The sequence below is a fragment of the Mustela lutreola genome, chromosome 4 (genome assembly GCF_030435805.1).
Source record: "Mustela lutreola isolate mMusLut2 chromosome 4, mMusLut2.pri, whole genome shotgun sequence".
Lineage (NCBI taxonomy): Eukaryota > Metazoa > Chordata > Mammalia > Carnivora > Mustelidae > Mustela > Mustela lutreola.
Window position 1 is genome coordinate 116,289,771 of NC_081293.1, and position 25,652 is coordinate 116,315,422.

At 40.6% G+C, this 25,652-nt stretch overlaps 1 protein-coding gene across 3 annotated transcripts in view; it reads left to right on the top strand.

Annotated features, from left to right (window-relative positions):
• The first annotated feature begins 3,249 nt into the window (after positions 1-3,249).
• DNAJC2 (DnaJ heat shock protein family (Hsp40) member C2) overlaps positions 3,250-25,652 on the top strand; it is a 29,711-nt gene continuing 7,308 nt past the window's right edge. Inside the window, exons 1-10 of one of the 3 annotated variants that reach the window (XM_059170897.1) lie at positions 3,250-3,545; positions 5,760-5,950; positions 11,166-11,241; positions 18,485-18,583; positions 19,606-19,747; positions 20,918-20,998; positions 22,358-22,423; positions 22,887-22,978; positions 23,057-23,178; positions 23,707-23,856. In XM_059170897.1, the coding sequence (XP_059026880.1) occupies positions 3,482-3,545; positions 5,760-5,950; positions 11,166-11,241; positions 18,485-18,583; positions 19,606-19,747; positions 20,918-20,998; positions 22,358-22,423; positions 22,887-22,978; positions 23,057-23,178; positions 23,707-23,856 (1,083 nt within the window). In that variant the 5' untranslated portion in view covers positions 3,250-3,481. Of the gene's footprint in view, positions 3,546-5,759; positions 5,951-11,165; positions 11,242-11,802; positions 11,853-18,484; positions 18,584-19,605; positions 19,748-20,917; positions 20,999-22,357; positions 22,424-22,886; positions 22,979-23,056; positions 23,179-23,706; positions 23,857-25,652 lie in introns of those variants that run through there. The other 2 variants (XM_059170899.1, XM_059170900.1) reach the window with 2 other exon arrangements.

The following is a 25,652-nucleotide window of genomic DNA, read 5'->3' on the forward strand; positions in this document are numbered from 1 at the left end:
ACCGGAAGAAAGTCCCGGAGGACAGGCGCCGGCGTCCCCCTCGCAGTTCCGGGACTGATTCCCGGTGGGAATGGGATGTGGGTCGGCCCTGGTCCCTCACTAGGGAGCGTTTACCTGAACAACAGATTCCGAGACCCGGGGTTTAAGTCCTCATTTAGTCATTTCTTCACTGTGCACTCTTTGGTAACTACTCTGTGCTTTTAAGTTTATCCTTTACCTCACAGCGTTGTGAAAACGGTATTAAATAACGGTGTTTTCAAAGTCTTTGCAGTATTAGATACGCAGGAAGTCGTAGCTAGATCTATGAATACAGTGAAGGTAAAGAGAAGTTGCTCCTTAATTTGATGTCGGTGTGAAATGAGATAAACCGTTTCAGCGTTTCAACCTCCTGCCCTAGAGGACTGGGAGGAACCATCCTCAGGTACGGGGGAATTGGGGAAAAGAGCAGGTTTTGAGAGAAATTAGTTTAGGTGATGAGTAGAAGTGAGTGGTTAGGGAAGACCTGAATTTGCAAATGAAAACCTGACCCTTCTTTGCGCTAAGGCAGGACATACGGAGGAGAGTGAAAACATAACCTCCAGGGTAGGAGAAAGAATTTGGGGGTCATAAATTCTATAAGGGATTAATACCTCAAATATTAGGAGGAGCTCCAACTCAAGAGGAGAACAGCCCCATTTTAAAAAATGAGCAATGGGGGCGCTTAGGTGACTCGGTGGAGCCTCTGACTCTTGATTTTGGCTCAGGTCACGATCTCAGGGTCCTGGGTTCGGAGTCGGCCTGTCTCCATTTTACTGCTCCTCCCCTTGCTCACACTCTCAAGGAAATAAAATCTTGAAAGAATAACTAAAAATGGGCAATGGACTTGAATAAACATTTCAAAGAAGATACATAAATGGCCAGCGAGCACAGGAAAAAGATGCTCAATAATAGCCATTGGGGAAATACAAATCAAAACCAGGAGATACTGCCTTACAGCCATTAGGATGGCCACTATCCAAAAAATGGGGTGAGAAGAAACAAAAGTGTTGGTGAGGATGTGAAGAAAAAGGAATCCTTTTGGTGAGAATGTAAAATGATAAACTAGGGAAAATAGTATGGCAGTTCCTCAAAAAAATTTAAAAATGTAATTACCATATGATCCAGCAATTTCAGTTCTGGATATACTCAAAAGAATCAAAAGCCAGATCTCAAAAAAAAAAGAAAAATTATATTTCCATGTTCATAGCAGCACTATTCACAATAGCCAAAAGGTGAAAGCAAAAGGCAAATGAATGGATAAGTAAAATGTACATACCATGAAATATTATTCAGCCTTGAAAAGAAGTCCGGACACATATTACAATTGTAAAGACCTTATGTGACATAATTAGCCAGTCACAAAAAGACAAATGGTGTATGATTCCACTTATATGAGGTATTAGAGTAGTCAAATTCCTAGAGACAAAGAGATGAGAATGGTGGTTGCCAGGGTCTAGGGGTAGGTAGAAATGGGGAGTTGTTACTTATTGGGTGTAGTCTCTGTTTCACAAGATGAAAAGAGTTTTGACAATTGGTTGTGCAACAAAATGAATGGGGCCCTGCGTGTGTCAGTCAGTTGAGGGTCTGTCTTCGGCTCAGGTCATGATCCTAGGGTCCTGGGAGCAAGCCCCTCAGTGGGATTACCTGCTCATTCTCTCTCTCTTTCAAATAAATAAATAAAAATCTTTATTAGAGAGGCACCTGGGTGGCTCAGTCGGTTAAACGTCTGCCTTTGGCTCAGGTCATGATCCCAGGGTCCTGGGATTGAGCCCTGCAGCGGCCCTGCAGCGGGCTCTCTGCTCAGCGGGAAGCCCGCTTCTCACTCTCCCTCTCCCACTCCCCCTGCTTGTATTCCCTCTCTCACTGTCTCTCTCTCTGTCAAATAAATATAAACAATCTTTTAAAAGGGAAGTATTTTTTAAAAATACAAAATGAATGTATTTAACACAACCAAGCTGTACACTAAAAAAATGGTTAGGGTGTGAATCTCACATGATGTGTATTTTACCACAATTAAAAAAAAAAAATCCATGTGACCTTAGAGGTAATTCTAAGAATGGATGTGGTACATGTGAGAAAAATTAAGAAAGTGGAAGCGGGTTACTTTGAGTCTTAAAGCCTGTCTTAACAAGTGCTTACATTAATAAAGAAAGGTATCAGGAAGAGGTTTAGGGGGAGATAATTAACTTATCTTTGAAATGTCCATTTTGAAGTGAAAGTTACGTTATGTGGTAGATAGCAGGCCCATCAATTTACTTAACAATGAAAATGTAATTCATAGAGACTAATTCTCTAACTCCTGGTGCTCTTTAACACATCAAGTCTTTCATTTTGCTCAACCTATTCTAGATACAGCCGCGGGCCTGGAGTGGATGGGGGAGAGGGGTGAATCTTGGTCCACTGGTTCCGTTTTGCTAGTTTTTGCGTTTTACCTCAGTCTTAGAAGGAATCATAGTAGGAGTACAATTGATTTTATTATACATTAAATAACTAAGTTCCAGAATCCTGTAATTGGTAATATCTTGGTGGTCAAGGGGGAGGACAACTTCATGCTTTTAGAACAGTGTAAAGAGATTGCTGGCCTTGGAATAGAATCTTTTTTTTTTTTTTTTAAATATTTTATTTATTTATTTATTTGACAGAGAGACCACAAGTAGGCAGAGAGGCAGAGAGAGAGAGAGAGGAGGAAGCAGGCTCCCTACCAAGCAGAAAGCCCGATGAGGGACTAGATGCCAGGACCCTGAGATCATGATCTGAGCCGAAGGCAGAGGCTTAACCCACTGAGCCACCCAGGTGCCCTGGAATAGAATCTTGACACTGAGGAGGTAGTCTTCTCCAAATGTTATGATGATTAAATAAAACAATACAGGTAAATTACTTAGTAATATCATAACAAACATTTGATGACATTATTTAGGTAGATACAAATATGTTATAGATCTATGTACTAAATTTTTCTATAGATGCGTAAAGACTACAATAATCTCAACAGTAATTCATAAATATCTTTACTTTTTTTATTTATACGAGTAGGGGTACTGGAAAAATCAGCGGTTAGGCTCGGGCTAGCAGTGATTTAAAAATAAAAACACCATTCTAAGAACTGCTTCGGAAAATTATGCTCCACGTGTAGCGCCTGGTGGAAAAACACAATCCTTTTCGCCGCGGAACTGAGTCGCTTAGGAACCTTTCTTTTGTGAGAGTCTGTCCCAAACCGGATTTGAGTCAGCTGAGGAACTAGGCTGCCGCACACGTTGGCGCGGTGTGTGGGGGTGGAATTGGCCTCCGCACCGCGAAAGATCCATCCCGGAAGTAGTTATTGGTCGTCTCCATGCGCCGGTTCCTCGGCGTCGTAGAGTCAAGGCGCTAGGCTCGGACCGAGAGGTAGAGCTGGAGGGGACGCTCAGCGCCCTCCGCCCGGGACGCGAACCTCTGCCCCCCCGGGGCTGGTCCCGGGGTCATCATGCTGCTCCTGCCGAGTGCTGCGGACGGCCAGGGCACCGCCATCACCCACGCTCTGACCTCTGGTACGTGCCCACTCAACCCCGGCTCCGTCCCGCGTTAGCCGCCCTTGCCTCAGTCTTCCACCAGCGCGACTCCAGAATAGGTCTGTCTTTGTCCCTGGCGACTAGCCCCCGGACTCGTGGGGTCGTGACGCCAGTGCCTTTTGGCTCCAGGCTCCACGGTCATCCTTGCCCAGCCTGAAAGGAAGGAGGGAGGGGGCGTCTTCTTTCTGCTCCTAGTTTCTTCCTCCTCTCCCGCTGCTGACTCATGGACCGGCCGGGGCAGTTCGGGACCGAACCCTCCAGTACCCTAAAAAGGTTCTTGAAAGCATCTCCCATGCCAGGGCAAGAAACTGCCCGCAGCCGAGCTCCCACGTGCCTCGGGTCGTACAAAGCCTTGCTGCCGGGGCTCTGTTAAACACCTCGCTCCTGCTCTGCGTTTGCTTTGGCTTTTCTAAACGTCAGAACTCAAGACGCTGCTCCTTATACTCGTAGTTAGTATGAAAAGGTCGTTGCCAGTACGGCTGCTGAGCTTTGTGCAGACAAAGTTTTTGGAGAGTGATTAAATGAAAGTTAACTGGCTGCTGTAGTTTCTTTAACGTAGAGCCCAAGACAGTCGTGGATCTTGTAAACCTCGTCTCCAGTCGGCGACCCACCTTAATTACCAGCGCCGCTTGTAGAGGCAGTTGTCGGGTGGGATTTTGAGCGTATCTCGTGGCACATGTTGCGTTCTGCCTGTGTGTAATCCTAACACCTGCAGGAAAAGGCTTGAAAGGTGATGTTCTTAAAAACTTCCCCCTTACAACGCAGCTAGTACTGACTGAATGGAGAGTTTGAATCCTGTCCCGTGTATGCTGCAGGAGATCTTAATTTCTCAAACCAACTAAAGCACGTAAAATCAGTTATTCTTGGGAAATTGTGGCCATTAGGTACAAAGGGCAACTTACATTTGAGTTACTTATTGCTGAAAGAGTAAAGCTTTTTTCATTCTTACAGACTATGGAATTAAAATGAAAGTTTATTTCCCTGACTCATTACCTTTTTGGAATTGTTAATATACAGATGTACGGTGATTTATCCCTGCTTCTCAGGAATGACGATAAAGCCTTACTTTGTGGTTTTCAAAGTGGTTTCGAAATGTGGTTTGTCATTCATTCTTCCAAGGAAACCATAGAAGATAGATATTGTTCCGTTTTTACAGTTGTAGACATCCCTGACTCGTTTCACATAGTTACTAATTGTCAGAGCTAGACTAAATCCCAAGCTTCTGATTTCAGATCTAGAGCTTGTTTCACTATAGCAGAGCTGTGTCAGTAAATCCTCATTAGCTGCTTGGAAAGTTGTCTTCCAGAACAAATCATTGCTCATGAATTCTTAAAAATTTTAAAAGCTATCTGAATTCAGGGTTTTAATTAAGATATTTTAACTTGTTTTTGAAAATTTTTTTTGATGAGGATGGTTTATCATTTATTTTATTATAATCATTAGTCTAAAAGGAAAGCAGTTGACATTTCTCCCTGCTCATCATCTTCCTCTCATATTCTCAGAAAAGTTTTGATTTATTGTTGACATTGCTGAACGTTTTGTCAGATAACTGGAAGAGGTTGATTGAGTACTGTGTAAATATTAGGAAATGATTATTGCTAACCCTCATGTTAATTGGAATGCAGGCATACCATGTTTAATGGCACTTTACTGTGCTTTGGTGATAGTGCATTTCTTACAATTGAAGGTTTGTGGCAACCATCTGTTGAGCAAGTCTATCAGCACAACTTTTCCAACAGTATTTGCTTACTCTGTGTCTCTCACATTTTGGTGATAGAGTATTTCAACCTTTTTCTTGATTCTTATGGTGATCTGTGATATGATAATGATTCGCTGACAGCTCAGATGATGGTTACCATTCTTTAGTAATGAAGTATTTTAAAATTAAGGTACATAGATGGTTTTTTAAGACCTGATGCTATTGGACTCTTAATAGACTACAGCATACTGTAAACATAACTTTTATATGCCCTGGGAAACCGAAAAATGTATTTGACTCACTTTTTTGCAGTTCTTGCTTTATTGGGGTGGTTTGGAACCAAACCTGCACTATCTTGCATCCCTGTACTGCAATTATTTCTTCAGTTGATAGTTTTAAAATTACATTCTGATGCTGTTTTGATCTTATATTGCCTTGAAACGGATTTATTCCATGCAATACATTGAAGCCTCTCTTAACGCTTTCAATCACAGCCTCAACACTCTGTCAAGTTGAACCTGTGGGAAGATGGTTTGAAGCTTTTGTTAAGAGGAGAAACAGAAATGCTTCTGCCTCTTTTCAGGAACTGGAGGATAAGAAAGAATTATCAGAAGAATCAGAAGATGAAGAATTACAGTTGGAAGAGTTTCCCATGTTGAAAACACTTGATCCCAAAGACTGGAAGGTATTTAATATCTGAATCTTTTGTTCAATCAGATGCTTTGTGAGGTATAAGGTTTTCCCACGAGTTTTCCATCATTAAGCCACGTTTTAAGATGCCTCAACAAGAAAACCATAATTGAGCACCTGTTTATTGTTAAGCTCTGAGTGGGATAGCACTGATCGTAGGATACTATCTGCTGGAAAAATCCAGGAGGTGGTCCCAAAAAACACAATTTTTGAGCTGGCCCTAAAAGGATGACTGACAGTTTAAGAAGCAGAGAATGGAGAAAAGGTGTTCTGGGCAGAAGGAATAGATCTGCAGAGACACAAAGGAGTAAAGAATGTATAGCACTTCTTCGGTGATTAGTGAAGAGTAGGGTGGGTAGGGTGCTTGAAGGGTAGTGGTGAGAAATTAGTCCTGAAACAAGACTCTAGACCAAATTCTATTATACTGTCCTTTTTATGCCATCCTAACGAAGGAACTCAAATTTTATTTTCAGGGCAGTAGCAAGTCTTCAGAAGTTTCTAAGCTAATTTTAGCAAAGTAATCTGGCAGTACAGAAAATTGCTTGAAAAGGGACAGGGCTGGAAGGGAAGTGAATAGTTTGCTGTTAGAGGGCTAGTGCAATAATCCAAGCCTGCAAATGCATACTTGAGCTAAATTTATGGCTGGGTTTTGAGGAAGAGGGAATGTGTGGGTTTTTTTGGAGATAGACTTGATAGAGCTTGATGACCTTGACTGTGTGGTATAAGAAAAGGAGATGTACTCAGAAGACCTCTGAGCTTTCCAGTTTGAATGATTTGCTGGAGTGTGATGTCGGTCACAACACTGGCATGCAGGAAAAAGGAAGATTGTGGGAAATGTGGTGTTTGTGTTCAAGTTGGGCTGTGTCAAAACTCAGGTACTAGTAACGTACTAATGACGTCTTCCTAGTAAATGGTTAGAAACTGGTCTGTGGTTCTGAAAGGAGGATAAAGCCAAAAACATTTGCAAGTCGTTGGCAAGTTGTAGGTGGTAGTTGAACCTGGGGGAATTGAATGACATCAGCCGAGAAGAATATAGACAAATAGGTATCATAAAGCTTTTAAGTAGGCAATGGTATGATACTTAAATATGTGTACCGTGGAATTAGAGTGCCAGAATTCAAATCTGATTCTGCCCATTAAGGCACTGGGACCTTGGGAAAGTGACTTGACATGTCTGTTTCATGCAGTGAGATTGCTAACAGCTCAAAGGAGTATGGTGAGGATCAATGCAGTGATGCATGTAAAGCACTTAACCTTGTGCTTGACACGTGCTAAATACTAAACAGGCAGTGGATATGAGTTTTGTCTCCTAGCTCAGGAGGGTTAAATGAGAGAAAGTGTATGTCTAAAGCACTTAGGAAAGTAAATAAGCCTTCAGAATGTTAGCTGATTCACATACTGTCATTATCCATTTTAAAAGAAAAGGACTGAACCAAGTTGAGCACTTGAAAATTCAAGGAGTAGGCAGAAGGAGAAGCAGCAAAAGATACTAAGGAGGTGAAAGAGGTAGAAAGAAAACAACAAAAGAGACATTTGGTAATTCAATTCAGGTTTTTTTGGTTTTTAAAGATTTATTTATTTATTTCACAGAGAGAGAGATCACAGGTAGGCAGAGAGGCGGGCAGAGAGAGTGGGAGAAGCAGGCTCCCTGCAGAGCAGAGAGCCCAATGTGGGGCTCAATCCCAGGACCCTGGGATCATGACCTGAGCCAAAAGCAGAGGCTTTAACCCACTGAGCCACCCAGGTGCCCCTGTTTTTTTGTTGTTGTTGTTTTATTTTGTTTTGTTTTGTTTTTTAAAGATTTTATTTATCCATTTACAGAGATCACAACTGGCAGAGGCAGGCAGTGGGGTGGGGAGTGGGAAGCAGGCTCCCTGCTGAGCAGAGAGCCCAATGCGGGGCCCGATCCCGGGACCCTGGGATCATCACCCCAGCCGAAGGCAGAGGGTTTAACCCTCCAAGCCACCCAGGTGCCCGTCAACTAAGGTTTATTAAACATCAGGCACTAGACTCTTCCAAAAACTAAGAAAGGAGGAAGTCTCAGGAAGGACGAAATAGTCACCCATTGGAGAGGTCAGTCACATAACATGAGTAATAATAAAAGCCACTGGGCTTGGCATACGGAGGGTAGGTGACCACAAAGAAAGCGGTCTGGTGAGTCATTGGGAAGACCAGGAGTTACAGCTGGGTTGATTAGGAGGTGATGAATTGTAGACCACAGTGCAAAATACTCTTTCAGAGTGGGCTATTGAGAAAATACTAACTTGAGAGAAAGGCGGAGTCAGGAGAAGATTCTGAATTGGGGACCATTGAGGTATACAAGAGAGAAAAGGAAGAAAGATGGAGGTCTTTAGTATAGAAAAGGATAGGTAACGTCAGAACAACGTAGCATGGAGGGGCGCCTGGGTGGTTCAGTGGGTTAAGCCTCTGCCTTCGGCTCAGGTCATGATCTCAGGGTCCTGGGATTGAGCCCCACATCAGGATCTCTGCTCAGCGGGGAGCCTGCTTCCCCCTCTCTCTCTGCCTACTTGTGGTCTCTGTTTGTCAAATAAATAAAATCTTTATAAAAAAAAAAAGAAGAAGAAGAAGGTAGCAGGGTTCATACATTGGTTCTGTTAATTGTTTCTTTCAACAAACAGGGATCAAGCATCTGCTTTGTGCCAGATGCTGTTCTGGAGCCTGAGGAGTCTGCCAAACAAGACAGTATCACTGCTCCCACATAGCTTCTATTCCAGTGAGGAGACAGACGATAAGTGAACAGTCAAGGACATGGTTACCAGGTGCTGGGCAAAGAAGTAGAACAGGGTGCTGTGATAGAGTGTCCTCATGACTGCTGTAGGTTGAGTGGGTGGGAAATGCCGTGGAGTTGACATTTAAGATAAAACCTGAATGACACACAAAGATCAGGGAGAATGGCATTCCAGGCAGAAATCTTGTGTGGGGGCAGAAAGAATTGTGTCAGGAACTGAAGAAGGCGAATGGGTAGAACATAGTGGATAAGGGAGTGGTAAGGGGGTTAAGGAGCAGTAGTCACTGGAAAGCCATTGGAGAGTTGGAAGCAATAACATATTGTAAGTGCTTTAGGAGAAACAAGAAGGAACAGAGTAGGCAGAGAAGGTTGTTTTAAATAAAGTGATAGCATTTATCCTGAGACTGCAGGATGAGAAGATGGCAGCCAAGTGAAGAGTGAGGGAATGTGCCAGGTGGGGAGAACAGCATTTGAGGAGAAAGGGCTTGGTGTCTGCAGTGAACTGCAACATCAATCTTGTATTTGGAAATGAGTGACCGAGGTGGAGAGGGACAGGCCAGGAATAGTGAGCGAGAGCTGGAGGTGCTCTGTACATCCGGGGCTCAGAGGGGAGGTCTGTACTCGAGCAAAGTGGGCACTGATAAGCATATACGGGTACTAACTATAGTCTAGCCCTGGCATTGGCTCATATCACTCAGGACCAAATTATAGAGAGAGACAAGAGAAACCCCAGAAGGGAGCCTTGCAGGTCCTAGAGAAGCCAGTAGAAGTGGCTGAAAAAAGGTACTGGAAGGTGGGAGGAAAAGAGTGAATGCACAAAAACACTAAAGGAAGGTAGTATTTCAAGGAAGGGGTTAGCTGTGCTGCCACTGAGAGCTGAAGTCACGTGAGGGCAGGTGAGTGATCTTGGACTTGGCACCTGGAAATTCATACTGAAGAGAGCAGCCTCATTGCCCCTGGGTGGGAGTGGATGGAGCAGAACCAAAGTGGAGTGATTTGAAAATGAATGCTAAAGGAGGTAAACGTGTGGACAGCCTTTTGAAGAAGTTTACAATTGACAAAGAGCAGAGAAATGGAGATAGAGCAGTAACTGGAAAGAGGATCTTGGAAGTATTTTTAGGATGAGAGCTAAAGGGGGCACCTGGGTGCTGCTCCGTCAGTTCAGCACCTGCCTTCAGGTCAGGTTGTGATCTCAGGGTCCTGGGATCAAGCCTTAGGTCAGGGTCCTTGATCAGTGGGGAGCCTGCTTCTCCTCCTTCGTCTGCCCCTCCCCTCTGCTTGTGTGCACGTGTGTGCACTCTCTTCTCAGATAAATCAATGGAATCTTAAAAAAAAAAAAAAAAAAGAGGATGAGAGCTAACAGCATCTTTTCATACGGATGAAGATAATCCAGTAGAAATTTAGGAGATAACCGAACGATGTTACTATTTTGAGGAGACTTAGAGAAGACAGGGCTCAGAAGCAAGAGGAAGGATGGAGTAGTTTTCTCTTATTAGGACAGGCTCTTCCAGCTGTGAATGGAGGGAAAGGGAAAAGATGTGTGGATGCCAGTAGGGTGGTAGGAATTCGAGTAGGATAATTTTACATTGCTCAGTTACGCAGGAGGCAGGGCTGTTGATAAGAAGGTGGAGAAGGATCTGTGAGATTGAGGAGACACTAGAGAAATAGTGACCTTAAGGAGTGGAAAGGGAAACGAACTGGAACAAGTCTGATTGCCAGGCATAATAAAGAAGCCCATCCATATGAACTTTGCTTTCCTGAATTTAAAGGGAAACCAGTCAGCCCTACTTGACTTTTTCTTTCCATGTTACATACTCTCAACTCCCTTGCCCCCCCACTCACTCCTCCAATACTAGATACACCCATTGAGTTCTGTAGGGAGATTTCAGTTGCTACTTCAACTTGTAAATTCACAAAGATGTTAACCAAAGCAGAGACAAAAGCAGGTATTTCCTCTCCAGAGAAGCCTCATCACTTGGTTTTGCAAAGTTTCCATCCAAATTACCTTTCTGCTTAACATGACTCCTAGGCCTGTCATTGCCCTGGCCCAACCCTGTGGGGCTGTGATAATACTTCCCTCTGTTCTGAAATCTTCCTAGCTATACCCTGATTTAAGGATGACCATAAGATATTAGTAGGTGTTAAGAGAAAAATGGGCTCAGTAGTCAAGGAAGTTTGGAAAATGCTGGGTTTTGCAGGTGTGTTTGCATGGTGGTTGTTTGTTTGTTTGTTTTTAATTTCAGGACTTCTCAGAGCCTTTATTAGGCTTATGTATATATAAATTATCACGAAGGCTGTATCACAGTCCACCACATTTCCCAGACTTACTACAGAATCCATTTTATATGCAATGTCTCACTGGACTCCCATAATAATGGGAAGCACTATTATAGGGTACTAGCGTAAGGAACAAGATATATTGCTCCATTTCATACTTGACTCCCTTTTGTGTCTTTATCAGAACCAAGATCATTATGCAGTACTTGGACTTGGCCATGTAAGATACAAAGCTACCCAGAGACAGATCAAAGCAGCTCGTAAGTACTTAGTTCTTTTGAGATAATCCAATATCTGGAATATCTGTCATAAATCTATATTCAATAGCATTTAATACATGGTCATAATATTGCATAACTACAGTATCCTTTACCTTCAGAAACAGAAAAAAGCAATCATTCTCATGCATGGGAATGAGAAATGAGAAGGTGGGTGGGTGGGTGGGTGTGTTTGTGACCAATAAAGAACATTCTCCCAATGGCAAGTTTTTAAGAAATAATGTTTCATTTTTCTTTAGAAGTATGGCCAGCTGTATTTAGTGGAAGCTGCCTTGTTACTTAGGTTTTTTAATGTTATTTTGTGGTTCAGGTTACATTTTTATTGATGCCACCTGGGTCTTCTGCCCAAGAGAGAATTATCTGATGTTTTACTGCTTTCTTCATTAAAAAGATTAAAAATTTGGGGGAAAGTGTTGGGAACCTTGTCTTCACATGGTTTATAAAACAGCATCCCCTTAGAACTCTACATCTCGTTTGCTTCACCTGGTTAGTAAAGTTTGATGAAAGAGGTGAAGGTGATTAGTTTTCTGTGTTTTATCTTAGGAGAATGTTCTGCCCTCCACTCTAGAGAATGGATATTGAGGTCAGAGGAGGTAAGATTGTGACCATATGGAAAAGGAGTTAGTGAGTCAAGGCCAGTCAGGAGGAGAAAGTATTGTGCTTGGAGGAAGATGGCTAAATGAAACCCATCTCGTGTTGAAAAATACTAGTTGAGAATAAGTATAGTAGATAAACTCAAAATTTTCTCTACTAATGCTTATATTTAGGAAAATCAGAGGAGAGATTTTTAATAAGATGAAGGAATTTATGAGATTATTTTAGATTTGTTTGGTTTCTTAAAAAGCTGGCATGGTTTTCGACGAAGCATATGTTAATGCATGTGAATAGTCCTTGCAGTATACATAAATGCCAGGGAAATTGATTTGCCATGGAGAAATATTTGCAAAGTCTTGCTATGTGAAACAGCAGCATATGAATACCAAATGAGTCTTGATACATGGAAGTATGAAAACAGTTGATGTTTTAAGGTGAAGGAATTGTTTTTTTCTCTAAAATAAAAAATGTACCATGAGCTGTAAAAGAAACATTCATTTATTTCTAAGTCCATTCATTTTATTGGCATAATAGAAGTTAATTTTTTAATACTCTATAGCAAGAAGTTCTGCAATCCCAATGCACCAGGTTATTAACATTAAGTGGAATTATAATTCACTCTCTCCCCCTATGTTGATATTCTCAGTATTTATTCAAAAGGAAACTGATGTTCTCTCTTTTTTTTAAGATTTTATTTATTTGACAGACATCAATAGTAGGCAGAAAGGCAGGCAGGGGGGTAGGGAGCAAGCTCCTCACTGAGGGGCTTGGTTCCAGGACCCCAAGATCATTACCCAAGCCGAAGGCAGAGGCTTAACCAACTGAGCCACTCAGGCGCCCCAAAACTGATGTTCGCTTACCTCTGTCATTATAAAAAGGGCAGCTGCTTGCTTTACTGCTTTCTGAAATTTAGTTCAAAAGTAAAAATGCAAAGTTAGTGTTTATAAATCTGTAATAATTAGCACAGAGAGGCCTCATAAAAATAAGTCTTACTGCATTTGAGATCCTTCAAACGCTTACATCCTGTTACACACATACCAAATTGCATTTTGAATTGCTATAATGAAAATTAGGAAGTCAGTGAAGGGTGAATAAAATAAGTGGTCTTTTTTTTCCCTTCTCTGCATTATCTGAAAAGAATAAATCACTAGAAAAGTTGAATGATGGGTTAAGAGCAAGTAAAGTAGAATTTCAGTTGCTTACATAATTTTGTTTTGAAGTAAAATAGTCACACTGGCAAATAATGCATGTAGGTTTGCTACTCTTTGCACAGAAATAAAGTCTTTGGTGATTTGAATTTCCTAAATTTAATAATTTTAGTTCAAAATATTTCTGACATTTTAAAGTGAAGCTGTTCCTTGTACTTCTTAAAAATTAAAAATCCTGTTTAGATCATTTTATGATAATAGCAATATGAATGTACAGTAAAAGCCTTTTTGCTAATGTACTCTCAAATCATTCCAGAAACTGTCCTCAGTGGGAGGAGAGGCAGATACTTTTGAAATTCCAGTAAACAGCTGTTGTTCACAAATTACCCTTGTTTCTTTTTCAGACTGTGTTCTTTGGCGTCCTTTATTTTTAATATTGAGAAATATCTTTTGCTCCCTCCACAAGAGACAATTTAAGACCGTCTCAGGACTCTCTAATATACAAGGATGAGTAAAGATTAGGCAGAAAACTCAGTGAAAAAAAAAAACCAGTGCAGCATGAGGAGACTATCCAGCAAAAAATGGAGATATCACCTCTTTTAGACTTACAAGGTTCAAAAGAAAATTTAAGCATCTCCTCATGCTTTTGGTGAAATATGAAGATCCTGTTTTGGGGCTATCGTGTAGGCATTGCAGAAAGAGACTAGGGAGAAAGAAGTAGAACTGTTTGTGGAAACTGAAAACATGAGAGCTGAACTTAGAATTCCAAAGGTTGACATAACGCTTAGAAAAACAGTAAAGCAGAGGACAACCTTGAGGAATGTTCCCAAGATTCAGAAAGAAAGTATAAAGAGGTGCCAGATTTCTAAAGAAGTCAGAATAAATGTCACAAGCCATAATTGCAAATAAAGAAGGAAACTGACCAATTTATAAGAAGATATTTCTTGGGATTGAGAATGTTTGCGGGCATGTGACTTAAATTTTACTGCCCAGCACACTTCTTTGAAATTGATAGGAGAGCAGTGTGAGTTCAGCTGTACTGCACGGAATCTATTTTGCCAGCAGGTGTCGGGCGCACTGCAAACCTTTTGGCTTTACTCCTCTGCTCTGGCCGTGGAAGTAGCCTCTGTTCCCTTTATCAAATTCCCCACGGTACTGGGATCATCACACCTCCAAACTGTTGGGTATGATTTGATTACAGTTCCTAGGTACATAACTTACTAGCGCTATAGTCTGACTCTTTCAGAGATTCTGTGAGCTGCCTGATAATGTTTATTCCTTTTTTGCTTAAAACAGCTAGAAGACAGAAATGCTTCTTCTGGAATGTTAGTGAGGAAACGTGATATACTAGACTGTTAAAAAAAAAAAATTGGAGTTCAAAAAACAACCCGTTTTTGAAGCCCTGCAGTATATGTAGAAATTACTAACTTTATTATGCCTATAAAAAGATTTGTACATAAACGTTTATAGCAGCCATATTCACAATATCCAAAAACTGGAAACCACCCAGTGTTCACCAGCAACATCATGATAAGCAAACTGCTGTATATTCATACAGTAAATTAGTGCTTGGTGGTTAAAAAGAGAACAGATTACTAAGAGGTCTGGAAATGGTGATGAATCTCAAAACATTAGGTTGAGCAGAAAAGTTACAAAGACAAACTATATAATTCCATTTACATGAAGTTCAAGAGCATGTGGGTGAAGGAAGTCAGGTGGTAGGGCCTGGGAGTTGATTGGAAGTAGTAAAGGGGCTTCGGTGATGGAAATGGTCTGTATTTTCTTTGGTGGCAGTTAGAGGGTTGTATACAGTTGTCAAAGTTCAGTGTAAAATTTTAATTCAATAAAAGATATGATTAAACAAATCAAAAAAAGAGTCACTTGAGAAATCAGATATACTCTTTGGGGCCTAGAAAGATATAAAAATTGTATTAAGAGATTCTTTATGTAAAAGTAAAATCATTGCCTATCAAAACTTAAGGGACAGCAATTAGAGCTGCACCATAAGTAAGTTCATTGCCTTAAACTAATGTTACTTTTTAAAAAGAGGGAAAAATAAAATGGGCGTCCAATTCAAATATTTAAAAGAATAGCACTAAGGAACGTGGAGGGAAAAATAGAAGACAGCACTTCCCCAAAGTGGATTTATAAAAAGAAAAAACAAATAGCAAAATACAAAAAGAAACCATTACAGAAGATATATATATTTTTTAAGTTTTTTTTTTTTTTTTTTTAATTTTGAGAGAGAGAGAACAAGCGAGCAGGGGGAGGGGTAGAGACAGAAGCAGGCTCCCCACCGAGCAGGGAGCCCAACATGGGGCTCAGTCCCAGGACCCTGAGATCATGAACTGAGCCGAAGGCAGCCACCTCACCAAGTGAATAAAATCTTTAAAAAAAATAAAGTCGATTTTGTCTGACATAGTATTGCTACCCTAATCTCTTTTTTTTCCCACTTCCGTTTGAATGGAATATTTTTTTCAGTCTCTTCACTTTCAGTCTCTTATGTGTCTTTACAGCTGAAGTAAGTCTCTCATAGGCAACATATTAGATGGGTCTTGTTGTTTTTAAAGATTTATTTGAGAGAGAGAGAGAAAGTACAGAGGGAGAGGGAGAAGCAGACTCCCCCCACTAAGCAGAGAGCCTGATGTGTGCCTGATTCCAGGAAACTGGGATCATGACTTGAGCCACAGGCAGATGCTTAACCGAATGAGCCAGCCAGGTGCCCCAGTGGATCTTGTTTTATCCATTCATTCACCCTGTGTCTTTTGAAGCTTTTAGACCATTTACATATTAAGCAGTTATTAATGGGCATGTACCTATTGTCATGTTGCCAGTTGCTTCCTGAGTTTGGTTTTATTTTGTTTTTTTTTGGTTTGTTTTGGGGGGTTTTCTTGGGAGGGGGGGTGTATTTTGGAGCTCTTCTATTTATCCTCATGCTGTCTTCCCTCGTGGTGTGATGACTTCCTTTAAAGTTAGGCTTTGATTCCTTTATTTATTTATTTGTTTTTATCTGTTAAAGGTTTTTGGTTTGCGGTTACCATGAGGTTTGCATAACATCCCGTGTGTATAATAGCAGTCTATATTAAGTTGATCGTCGCTTAAATTCAAACACATTTTCAAAGCTCGACTTTTTTACTCCCCCATTGTTTTATGTATATGGTGTCCTATTTTGACATCATTTTATTCTGTGCATCTGTTGGCTGATTTTTGTAGGAAACTGTTTTTTTCCCCACTTTTGTCTTTTTACCGTGATATGATAGCTTTATAGGTGATTCATCTTCACTGTATGTTTGCTTTTACCAATGGAGTTTTCCTTTCACCATCTTCTAGTTATAGCCTGTTGTTTTCACTTAGTTCCCTTTCACATTTCTTACTTCTTGTAGGGCTAGTTTAATGCTGATAGACTCCTTCAACTTTTGTTTGTCTTGCAAACTCCTTTATCTCTCCCTTTATTCTGAATGACAGCCTTGCTCAGTGCAGTGTTCTCGGTTGTACGGTTTTTCCCAGCACTCTGAATATGTCACGCTGCTTTCTTCTGACCTGCAAAACTTCTGCTGAAAAAAATCATCCTTCTCAAGGTCCCCTTGTATGTGACTGTTTCCTTTTCTCTTGCTGGTTTTAAGATTCTGTTTAATTTTTGCCATTTTAATTATTATGCACTAAGGTAGATCTTCTGGGTTTCATTCTCCCTTTGCCGGGCTCCCTTTGTAGTCTGTATCCATTTCTTTACAGGTTGGGATAGTTTCGGCCATTATTTCTGTCCTATCTCTGTCCTTCCATAATGCCTATAATTCAGACGTTCTCTTATACTTGATGTTGTTGCAGAGTTCCCTTAACATATCATATTTTATTTTCTTAATGTTTTTTAAAGATTTAATTTGTCAGAATGAGCGAGAGCATGTGTGAGTGCACATGCAGGCTCCCTGCTGAGCAAGGAGCCAGATTCAGGACTCCATCCCAGGACCCCGAGATCATGACCTGAGCTGAAGGCAAAGGCTTAACCAACTGAGCCACCCAGACATCCCACCGAGCCTTATTTTTTACATTCTTTTCTTTCTGCTCTTTGGCTTGATTGCTTTCCATTATCCTGTCTTCATCACTGATCCACTCTTCTGATCCTCTGATCTGGCCTTGAGTCCTTGTAGTTTGTTTTTCATATTTTCTGTCTTTGTTAAGGTACTTACTGAATCATCCACTGTTCCCTCCAGTGCCAGTGAACATCTTTATGACCATTACTTTGAGCCTTTAATCAGGTTGAATGCGTATTTCCATTTTGTTAGTAGCTCTTTTTTCTTGGGTTTTGTTTTGATCTTTCATTTGGATCATGTTCCTGTCTCCTTAGTTTTCGTGACTCTCTGTGTGCCTGTGTATTAGGTCAGTCAGCACCCTCTCTTGTTTTTGAAAATAGTGGGTTTCTATCAAAGGTGTCCTGTGGTGCCTAATGGTGCATCCCCGCCCCCCAAGTCACCAGGCCCAGGTCCTCCAGGAATATTTTGTGTGGGGGCTGCATACCCTCCTCGAGTAGACTGGTCCGGGACTACTGTAGGATCCAAGGTAGGCCCGGCTTGCCCCCAGCACCGCTGCTTTGCTGGTCAGGCTACAAGTGCTGCAGGTGTGCTGGTGGTTGGGCTGCCTCCCTACCCCCCCCCCGGCCCCTCCCACCCCCACCCCGTCCATAGGTGGTTTGGAGAGGCCCTGCTTATGACCGAGGCTCCCTACCAGATGTGCAGGGATGGGAGCCACTTGGGATGGGCACCTTCGGGTGCCAGGGTTCTATAGCTAGGTAGATGGAGGGTGTCACAGCTGGCTTCCACCAGCATCGGGGGAGTAAGGAGGGCAAGGAAAATTGCACCTGCCCTCACTTTTCTTTCTAGAGAGAGTTCCTGCAGATCTCTGCTCCTATAATTAGGGGCACATGTCCTATAATTAGTCAGTAAATCTGTCACATGTAACCACGTGCTTTTTAGATTGCTCCCTTTGTGCTGGGTCTCAGAATGAGGGATCCAGTGCACTGGCCCTTTAAAAGCAGAGTGTCAGTATAGCCTTCCAACTCCTAGAGTGAAGCCCCACTGATTTTCAAAGCTAGATGTTGTGGGCGCTCCTCTCCCCTGTGTGAAATTCCAGGGCAAGGGTGCCCAGTAGGGGCTTGATCCCCACTCTTCACGGAGGACCCCTGTAGCTGTGATATTCTTTCTTCAACCCCACTGGGTTGCCACACTGGGGATTTGTTCCAGACTACATCTCTTCCCCCTTCCCTGTCAATATGTCTTTTTCATCTTTAGCTGTGTAAGAGCTGTTCTGTTGGTCTTCAGGTCTTTATCAAACAAAGTGAGTTGCACTGCACGTAGTTGCAGTCTTGATGGGTTCGTAGGAGGAGATGAGCTTAGGATCCTCCTACGCCGCCATCTTCCCAAGCTCCTCATCTTTATTTTTAGTTTTGATGCATAAAGTGACAAATTGTCTAAATCTGGCTTGTTTTGTAGATAAAGCAATGGTTTTAAAACATCATCCAGACAAACGGAAAGCAGCTGGTGAACCAATAAAAGAAGGAGATAATGACTACTTCACTTGCATAACTAAAGGTAAGAAAATATTTTAGAGTCAGGGATTTCTAATAGTGATGATTATTTAGTAAGTGCTGGGATTGGATTTCTGGTGTATATTCTGTAGCTAATTTAACTATACCATGACAGTCACAACACTCTGAGTTGTTTCTGGTTGTTTCTGATAATCTGCCCCTGAGCCTCAGTACAGCTCTGTGAGGTTCTGCCAACCCCCTCCCTCGAATCAGGAATGCAAAAGGTTGGGCCCCACCCCGTAGCCACTGACACAGTCTGCAGTTTAATGAGCTCATCCTAGAGGTTAATTCATCTTAAGTATTATTTCTAACAAGGATACTAATTTCTCCATTTCAGTTATTTTGTAGGACTAAATTGTTCCTCAGGTGTTTTCACTAATTTAAATCCAAAAATTGATTATATCCTGCTAAGGACCCCAAGACAGTTTATTGTTCTTTACATGGCCATGTCATCATTAAGCAAATTAACGTAGGCTGTTGACATTTCTAAATGTGCCCTTCAATGTGATTTTACTCCCAACACGGGGCTTAAACGTGCAGCCCTGAGGTCAAGACCTGAGCTAAGGTCAAGAGTCAGACAGTTAACCGAGTGAGCCACCCTGGTGCCCCTGATTGTACATGCTAAATTTTTAAAATTGTGTACACACCTTTCAAACTTACTCTTTTGGGTCCAGTCTTACACAGTGCTTAAGATGTTAAAGATTCTTTGATTCTTTACAACTATGGAATCTTAATGGTTAATTTTCTTTTTTTTTTTCCTTAGAGTCCTGCATTCTTAAGGGATGAGGATTTAACTGTTGTTTTGTTATGTAACTTCCAGAAGAGATTCTGAAGTTGTGAAGTGAGATTATATCCAGTAGAGTTGGAGGTGTTATTACCCAGATTCAGTCTCTTCCAGCCCACAAGCACACCAGATTTTTAAATATGAAAAATAATAACCTTTTTTTAAAGGAAGGAGGTTTTTTTCCCCCCTCACAGGAAAAAATTCAGAGTCATGGTAATGTGACCTTATCATTTTTTCCTCAGCTTATGAAATGTTATCTGATCCAGTGAAAAGACGGGCATTCAACAGTGTAGATCCTACTTTTGATAACTCAGTTCCTTCTAAAAGTGAAGCAAAAGACAATTTCTTCGAAGTGTTTTCCCCAGTGTTTGAAAGGAATTCTAGGTGAGTTAAGGGATCCCTTTGTGATCATAATGTTCTGTTGGCTTCCTGCATGTGCTTCCTGGCGTCTGCATCTTTCCTCTGATAGGAGTTTTTGCTCTCTTTCTCCTCCTCTCCAGACTTGAGCCCCTCTGGTGAACGAACTGCTCTTCATTTATTTTGCTCTTTGAACAGAAGTTCTGCCTTTCCCATGGCGAGATTCCTTTACAGCTCATAGGATGTTTTTCTTTCAGATTTCCTTTGTGGGAAAGAACAATACCTGACTTTATGTCATGTCATAGTGTAATTTAGGATGATATAACTTTAATGTGAGTGTATATGTAATTTATTTCCTAAGTCAGCTTTTAAATGGTGTATATCAATATTGTACATTTTTTTGGTTCCATCTGCACTGGAAGGTTTCCCTAGAGCACAGCTTGGCTGCACACTGGCATCAGCTGGAGAGCTTGAAGACCTCCTGATGGCTGTGTTCCACCCGGGGAGATGGAGATTTAACTGTGATTTCTATTTAATGAGTTTGGAATGTCTGTCGGATATTTAAATACTCCCAGGTGATTCTACTGTGCAGTCAGGTTTGAGACCCACTTTATTGGTTTAGTGCAGCTTACCTGCCCACTCTCCTGGTTCTTGTTTTGTGATAGTGTTGAAGGTGATAATAACAAGAGTGAGGTGTATTTTTGTTGTGGAATGGTTTCATAGAGTAGAAAACACGGGTCAGCCTCAGGATCCTTCCAGAGATGGCGTTGAGGTGCTGAACTGAGAAGTCTGACTCTGAGGGGGTTGGTCATGGTGCTGATGAGGTGGGAATCCTCTCCCTGTATCGAAATTTGTTAAAAACCTGGGCCTGGTTGTTTCCATACTGCCAGTTTAGAGGCAGGAGTAAGTGTGCCTGGGAGAGGGGGCTCACGCCAGTATGGCAGCTGCTAATTTTATGGAGCTGAAGACAACCTGATGTGGAGAACACGGTTTCGTTGTTTTCTCCCCAACCCTGTCTACCCGCACCCTCTCTCATTGCGCCTGAATGGGTCCAAGTCCACTGCTGACCTTCTAGCCCCACCCACCTCTTAGTCATAGGGAAGGGGATTAGTAAAAATTGTTTCTTTAGTAAGTTAGCTTCTCTGTTGACCTTTTATACACAATTTTGAATTGAATTTTCCTCTTCTCATGTTTCAGGTGGTCAAATAAAAAAAATGTCCCTAAACTTGGTGATATGAATTCATCATTTGAAGATGTAGATGCGTTTTATTCTTTCTGGTAAGTGAATACACTTTCTATGATGCTGTCATTTTTTTTTTTTTTTTAAGATTTTATTTATTTATTTGACAGAAAGAGTGAGCACAGGCAGACAGAGTGACAGGCAGAGGCAGAGGGAGAAGCAGGCTCCTTGCTGAGCAAGGAGCCCGATGTGGGACTCCATCCTAGCAGGCTGGGATCATGACCTGAGCCGAAGGCAGCTGCTTAACCAACTGAGCCACCCAGGCGTCCCGATGCTGTCATTTTTTTTTTTTTAAGATTTTTTCTTTATTTATCTGACAGAGATCACAAGTAGGCAGAGAGGCAGGCAGAGAGAGAGGAGGAAGCAGGCTCCCTGCAGCGCAGAGAGCCCGATGCGGGGCTCGATCCCAGGACCCTGGGATCATGACCTGAGCCGAAGGCAGAGGCTTAACCCACTGAGCCACCCAGGTGCCCCCCAATGCTGTCATTTTTTAAAAGGATAATTAATCAAGAAATACTTGTTCCTTCATAAATTAATTGAAGGATAGGAGAGTCACAGAACCTTTCCTGAACAAAAGCACTCTAATCAGAAGTAATCATAAAGGTTTTCACATAATGCTGTATTATCTCCTATATGATAGACTTTCATGGTTTTTTAATCTGTTTTATAATAATCAGCGGTCCAGATGTCAAGCATACTATAGTGGTAAAAAATGAAAATTAAGGGGCCATTTGATTTCAATAAAAATAAATACATTTTCATTTGTCTTGCCAATAAAAATACTTGAATACATGAGGAAGGCAGTATTTGTTTCTGTAACTAATTCACTAATGTTTAGTAAACAGTATGCATGTTTACTAAAGTTCATAATTGATAAACATAATTCATGTTTACTAAGTTCATAATTACTTGTGCTATATTTTCTCATTAAGTATTTGGTAAATGAAAACATGAGATTGATATGAAACAAAAATGACCAAATTTAGCTCTACCAGTTGTAGTTGCCGTTTTCCTTCAGACGATACAAATCAGAGATGCAGTAACCACTTTGAGGCTTACCTAAACACTTCACAGACTAGGACAGGTGAAGGTAGGGAGACCTTTAACAAGTCCCAGGCAAGAAAGGTGACTGGAGGTGGCAGGGGGGGTGTGATTTTAATTTAGGGGTGATGAATGTACCTTTAGATTTTCATGCCAAATCTAGTGTCCTTTAGGAAAGAGGAAAAAGATGACTTGAGCTTAGTGTTCGTCTCACCAGTGGAGGGTGGGGCTCTACGAAGATAAACTCATCCACTTGCGGTTAATGTTCCTTAGAAGTACGTGCATCTGACTTAATTTTAAAAGGAAGATTTTTTTTTTCATTTGTTTTGGCTTAATTTTGTTTTTATCTGTGCTAGGTATAATTTTGATTCTTGGAGAGAATTTTCTTATTTAGATGAAGAAGAAAAAGAAAAAGCGGAATGGTATGTATGTAAGTCACTAATAAAGGAAGATAGTTGTTTGGTTCCTTGCGATGTTATATAAATATACTACATATATTTTATTAAATGTGTGTATCCTTTGAGCTTTTTAGTAGTATTTTGAGATCCCATCTCAGACGTTAAACTAGATGAGGCCAAATCAATATTTATGATATGCTTAAGAAATTGCCAAGAAATACAGTTGTCACAAAAGCTCAATTTAGCAAGTTATTTTTCTTCTGTTTATATAACTGGTTTTAGTTTTCCCTGTGTATGTAGGGAAATACTTTTGACATGAATATTCCCCCAAAATTAATACTAAGTTGAATCACCCTTTAATGTTAATAGTGACATGGCATTTTAACCTTCTCAGACATTATTTATATATAAACTTATAAAATAATTACATTTGTTAGTGATACCATCTCTAATCAATAATTTATTTGCAATATTTTCTATTTTATAGTCGTGATGAGAGGAGATGGATTGAAAAACAGAACAGAGCAACAAGGGCACAAAGAAAAAAAGAAGAAATGAACAGAATAAGAACATTAGTTGGTAAGCATAACTGGTATTTTTTAAAAGTTTCTTTAAATATTGGAAGTTGAAAAAGTTAAATTTTTTTTTTTTTGGTAGACAACGCATACAGCTGTGATCCCAGAATAAAAAAATTTAAGGAAGAAGAAAAGGCCAAGAAAGAAGCAGAAAAGAAAGCAAAAGCGGAAGCAAAACGGAAAGAGCAAGAAGCTAAAGAAAAAGTAAGATGATGAAGCTGGATTTTAAGTGTTCATAAAATCTTTAATCCTCATATATATTTAAAAAGCCATAATGCTGAGGGGCACTTGGGGGGCTTAGTTGGTTAAACATCCAGCTCGTGATCTCAGGCTCATGAGTTCAAGCCCTCTTGGACTCTACATTGGGCATGAAGCCTACTTAAAAAATAAACAAACCACTGTAACCTTAGAGAAGGTGCTACATGAATAAACCTTGATAAATTGGTACCATTGATACTTATAGGCATATTCCTTGAAGCAAATTTTTATTAAGCAAAAACATGCCCTATATATTCCTTTAATATTGTCTTTATTTCTAATGTGCCTATTTTACATTTCTAAAAATGTAGAACCGTGCCAGCTGCTTTTCTCAATTCAGCCTCAGTCTTCAATAAGTTGACACGTCATCTTTTTTCCTAATTTATTTAAACGTTGAATTTTTTTGAGTAAGATTATAGACATTTAGAAATCCTAGTTTTCTTATTAAAATGATTTTATTTTCCATTATTAAAGCAAAGACAAGCTGAATTAGAAGCTGCTCGGTTAGCTAAAGAGAAGGAAGAGGAGGAAGTTAGACAACAAGCATTACTGGCAAAGAAGGAAAAAGATATCCAGAAAAAAGCCATTAAGAAGGAAAGGCAAAAACTTCGAAACTCATGCAAGGTACGTCAGATACTAGGTAATACTAGGTAACAAATCCAATTGCTGATTAAACTTAAGAATATTTCCTATATTATACTATGCAAATATAATTAAACTGTTATATACATTTTATCTCATTTAAACATATTAAATGCTTTTAAATTCACTTTTTAAAAATTTCACATGTGCGTATTTCAGTGTGCAACTGTGGTAATTGGGGTTTTTTTTTTTTGACATAAACATCGTACTGTTTTCATACCTGAAAAAAAACCTGCTCGATATTCTAATAATCTCTTTGATTATCACCAGAATGTCTTTGTATGGTTGGTTTATTGAAATTAGGATCTAAATAGGATTATTCCAAAGCCTTCAGTTGTGTGTCTCCCAGTTGTGTCTGTAACAGACCCCACACACACACACCATCTCTTCCCCTTCTCTCATTGCCATTCATTTCTTGAAAAACCAGATCATTTGTTCTGATAATGTCCCATAGTTTGGTTCTGGCTGGTTGCTTCCTTAATGCTGTAAAATCAATATTTTTCTTAGAAGTTATTTTCAAAGTTGAACTTGGGTTCTTTTTAAGGATCTGAAAGGTTTCATTTTTATCAAAATGGGTATCATTTGGGGGAGTACTCATAGTTTGCATTCAGATAGTGTTCACTGAAAAATATTGACCAGAAAAATCCCAGAAGTATTCAAATGTAGTTTTGTTCCAGAGCTGTTGTTAACATTTACAGTTGGCAGAGTCTGGGACCAGTATTGTTCCTTACCAAATAGCACTGAATGAATAAATGAACTGCCACGCTATAGGGAGAGATGGCCATGCAGTGTTGTATACTGTACTGTTGAGTTAAATCCAGCGAGTATGTAAATGCTTACTCTGTGTGGAAACATTCTCTTCCATGTCACTGTCCAGAGGCCCTATCAGACATTGGAGATATATTTTAATATATGCCATCCTGAACCTTCAGTTAATGTAATTGAAGTTAACCCACCCCATCAGCAAGCTTTGAAAGAGACTGAACCAAAATACAAGCACGGGTAATCACTTCAGGCTTTTGGTCAGCAAAAAGAAATAAAATAGAAAAAATGAAGTATTTTCCTCAGATTTCACCCAGAAAATTGTTTTGAGAAGGATGCATTGTATCATAGTAGTGAGGAGTTCAGGCTGAGAGCAAGCCGCCTGGGTCTGAAGTCTTTCTGTATTAGGCACTTAATGTCTGTGGACCCCCAGGAGGTTACTTCAACCACTTTGTCCCTCGGTTTCCTCACCTACACAGTAGCTGAAATAGGACCTATTAATCGAATTGTGAAGTTTAAATGAGAGCATTTACATGTGCTGCTCTTGGCATGCAGTGAGGAACCTGCACGAACTTCAATAGTTAAAATTGAATTGTTCTCGGGGCGCCTGGGTGGTTCAGTGGGTTAAAGCCTCTGCCTTTGGCTCAGGTCATGATCCCGGGGTCCTGGGATTGAGCCCCGCATCAGGCTCTGCTCAGCAGGGAGCCTGCTTCCCCCTCTCTCTCTCTGCCTGCCTCTCTGCCTACCTGTGATCTCTGTCTGTCAAATAAATAAATCTTGAAAAAAAAAAATTGAATCATTCTCTTAGAGTTGATGCATAAATGAGGTAAACGTTCTGGCATTAGGTAACTGTTTTATTGCTGCTTTCCAGGATGAGTTCACTTACTCATCAGCTATCTGCTGAGCTCTTACTATGATTGATGTAGATATAATGATATGGTCCTTGCCTTCCAGAAATCTGGCTAACGGTAGAAAATTAAAAGTGAACACTTTGAGACAAGTACTAGGAAGAAAGT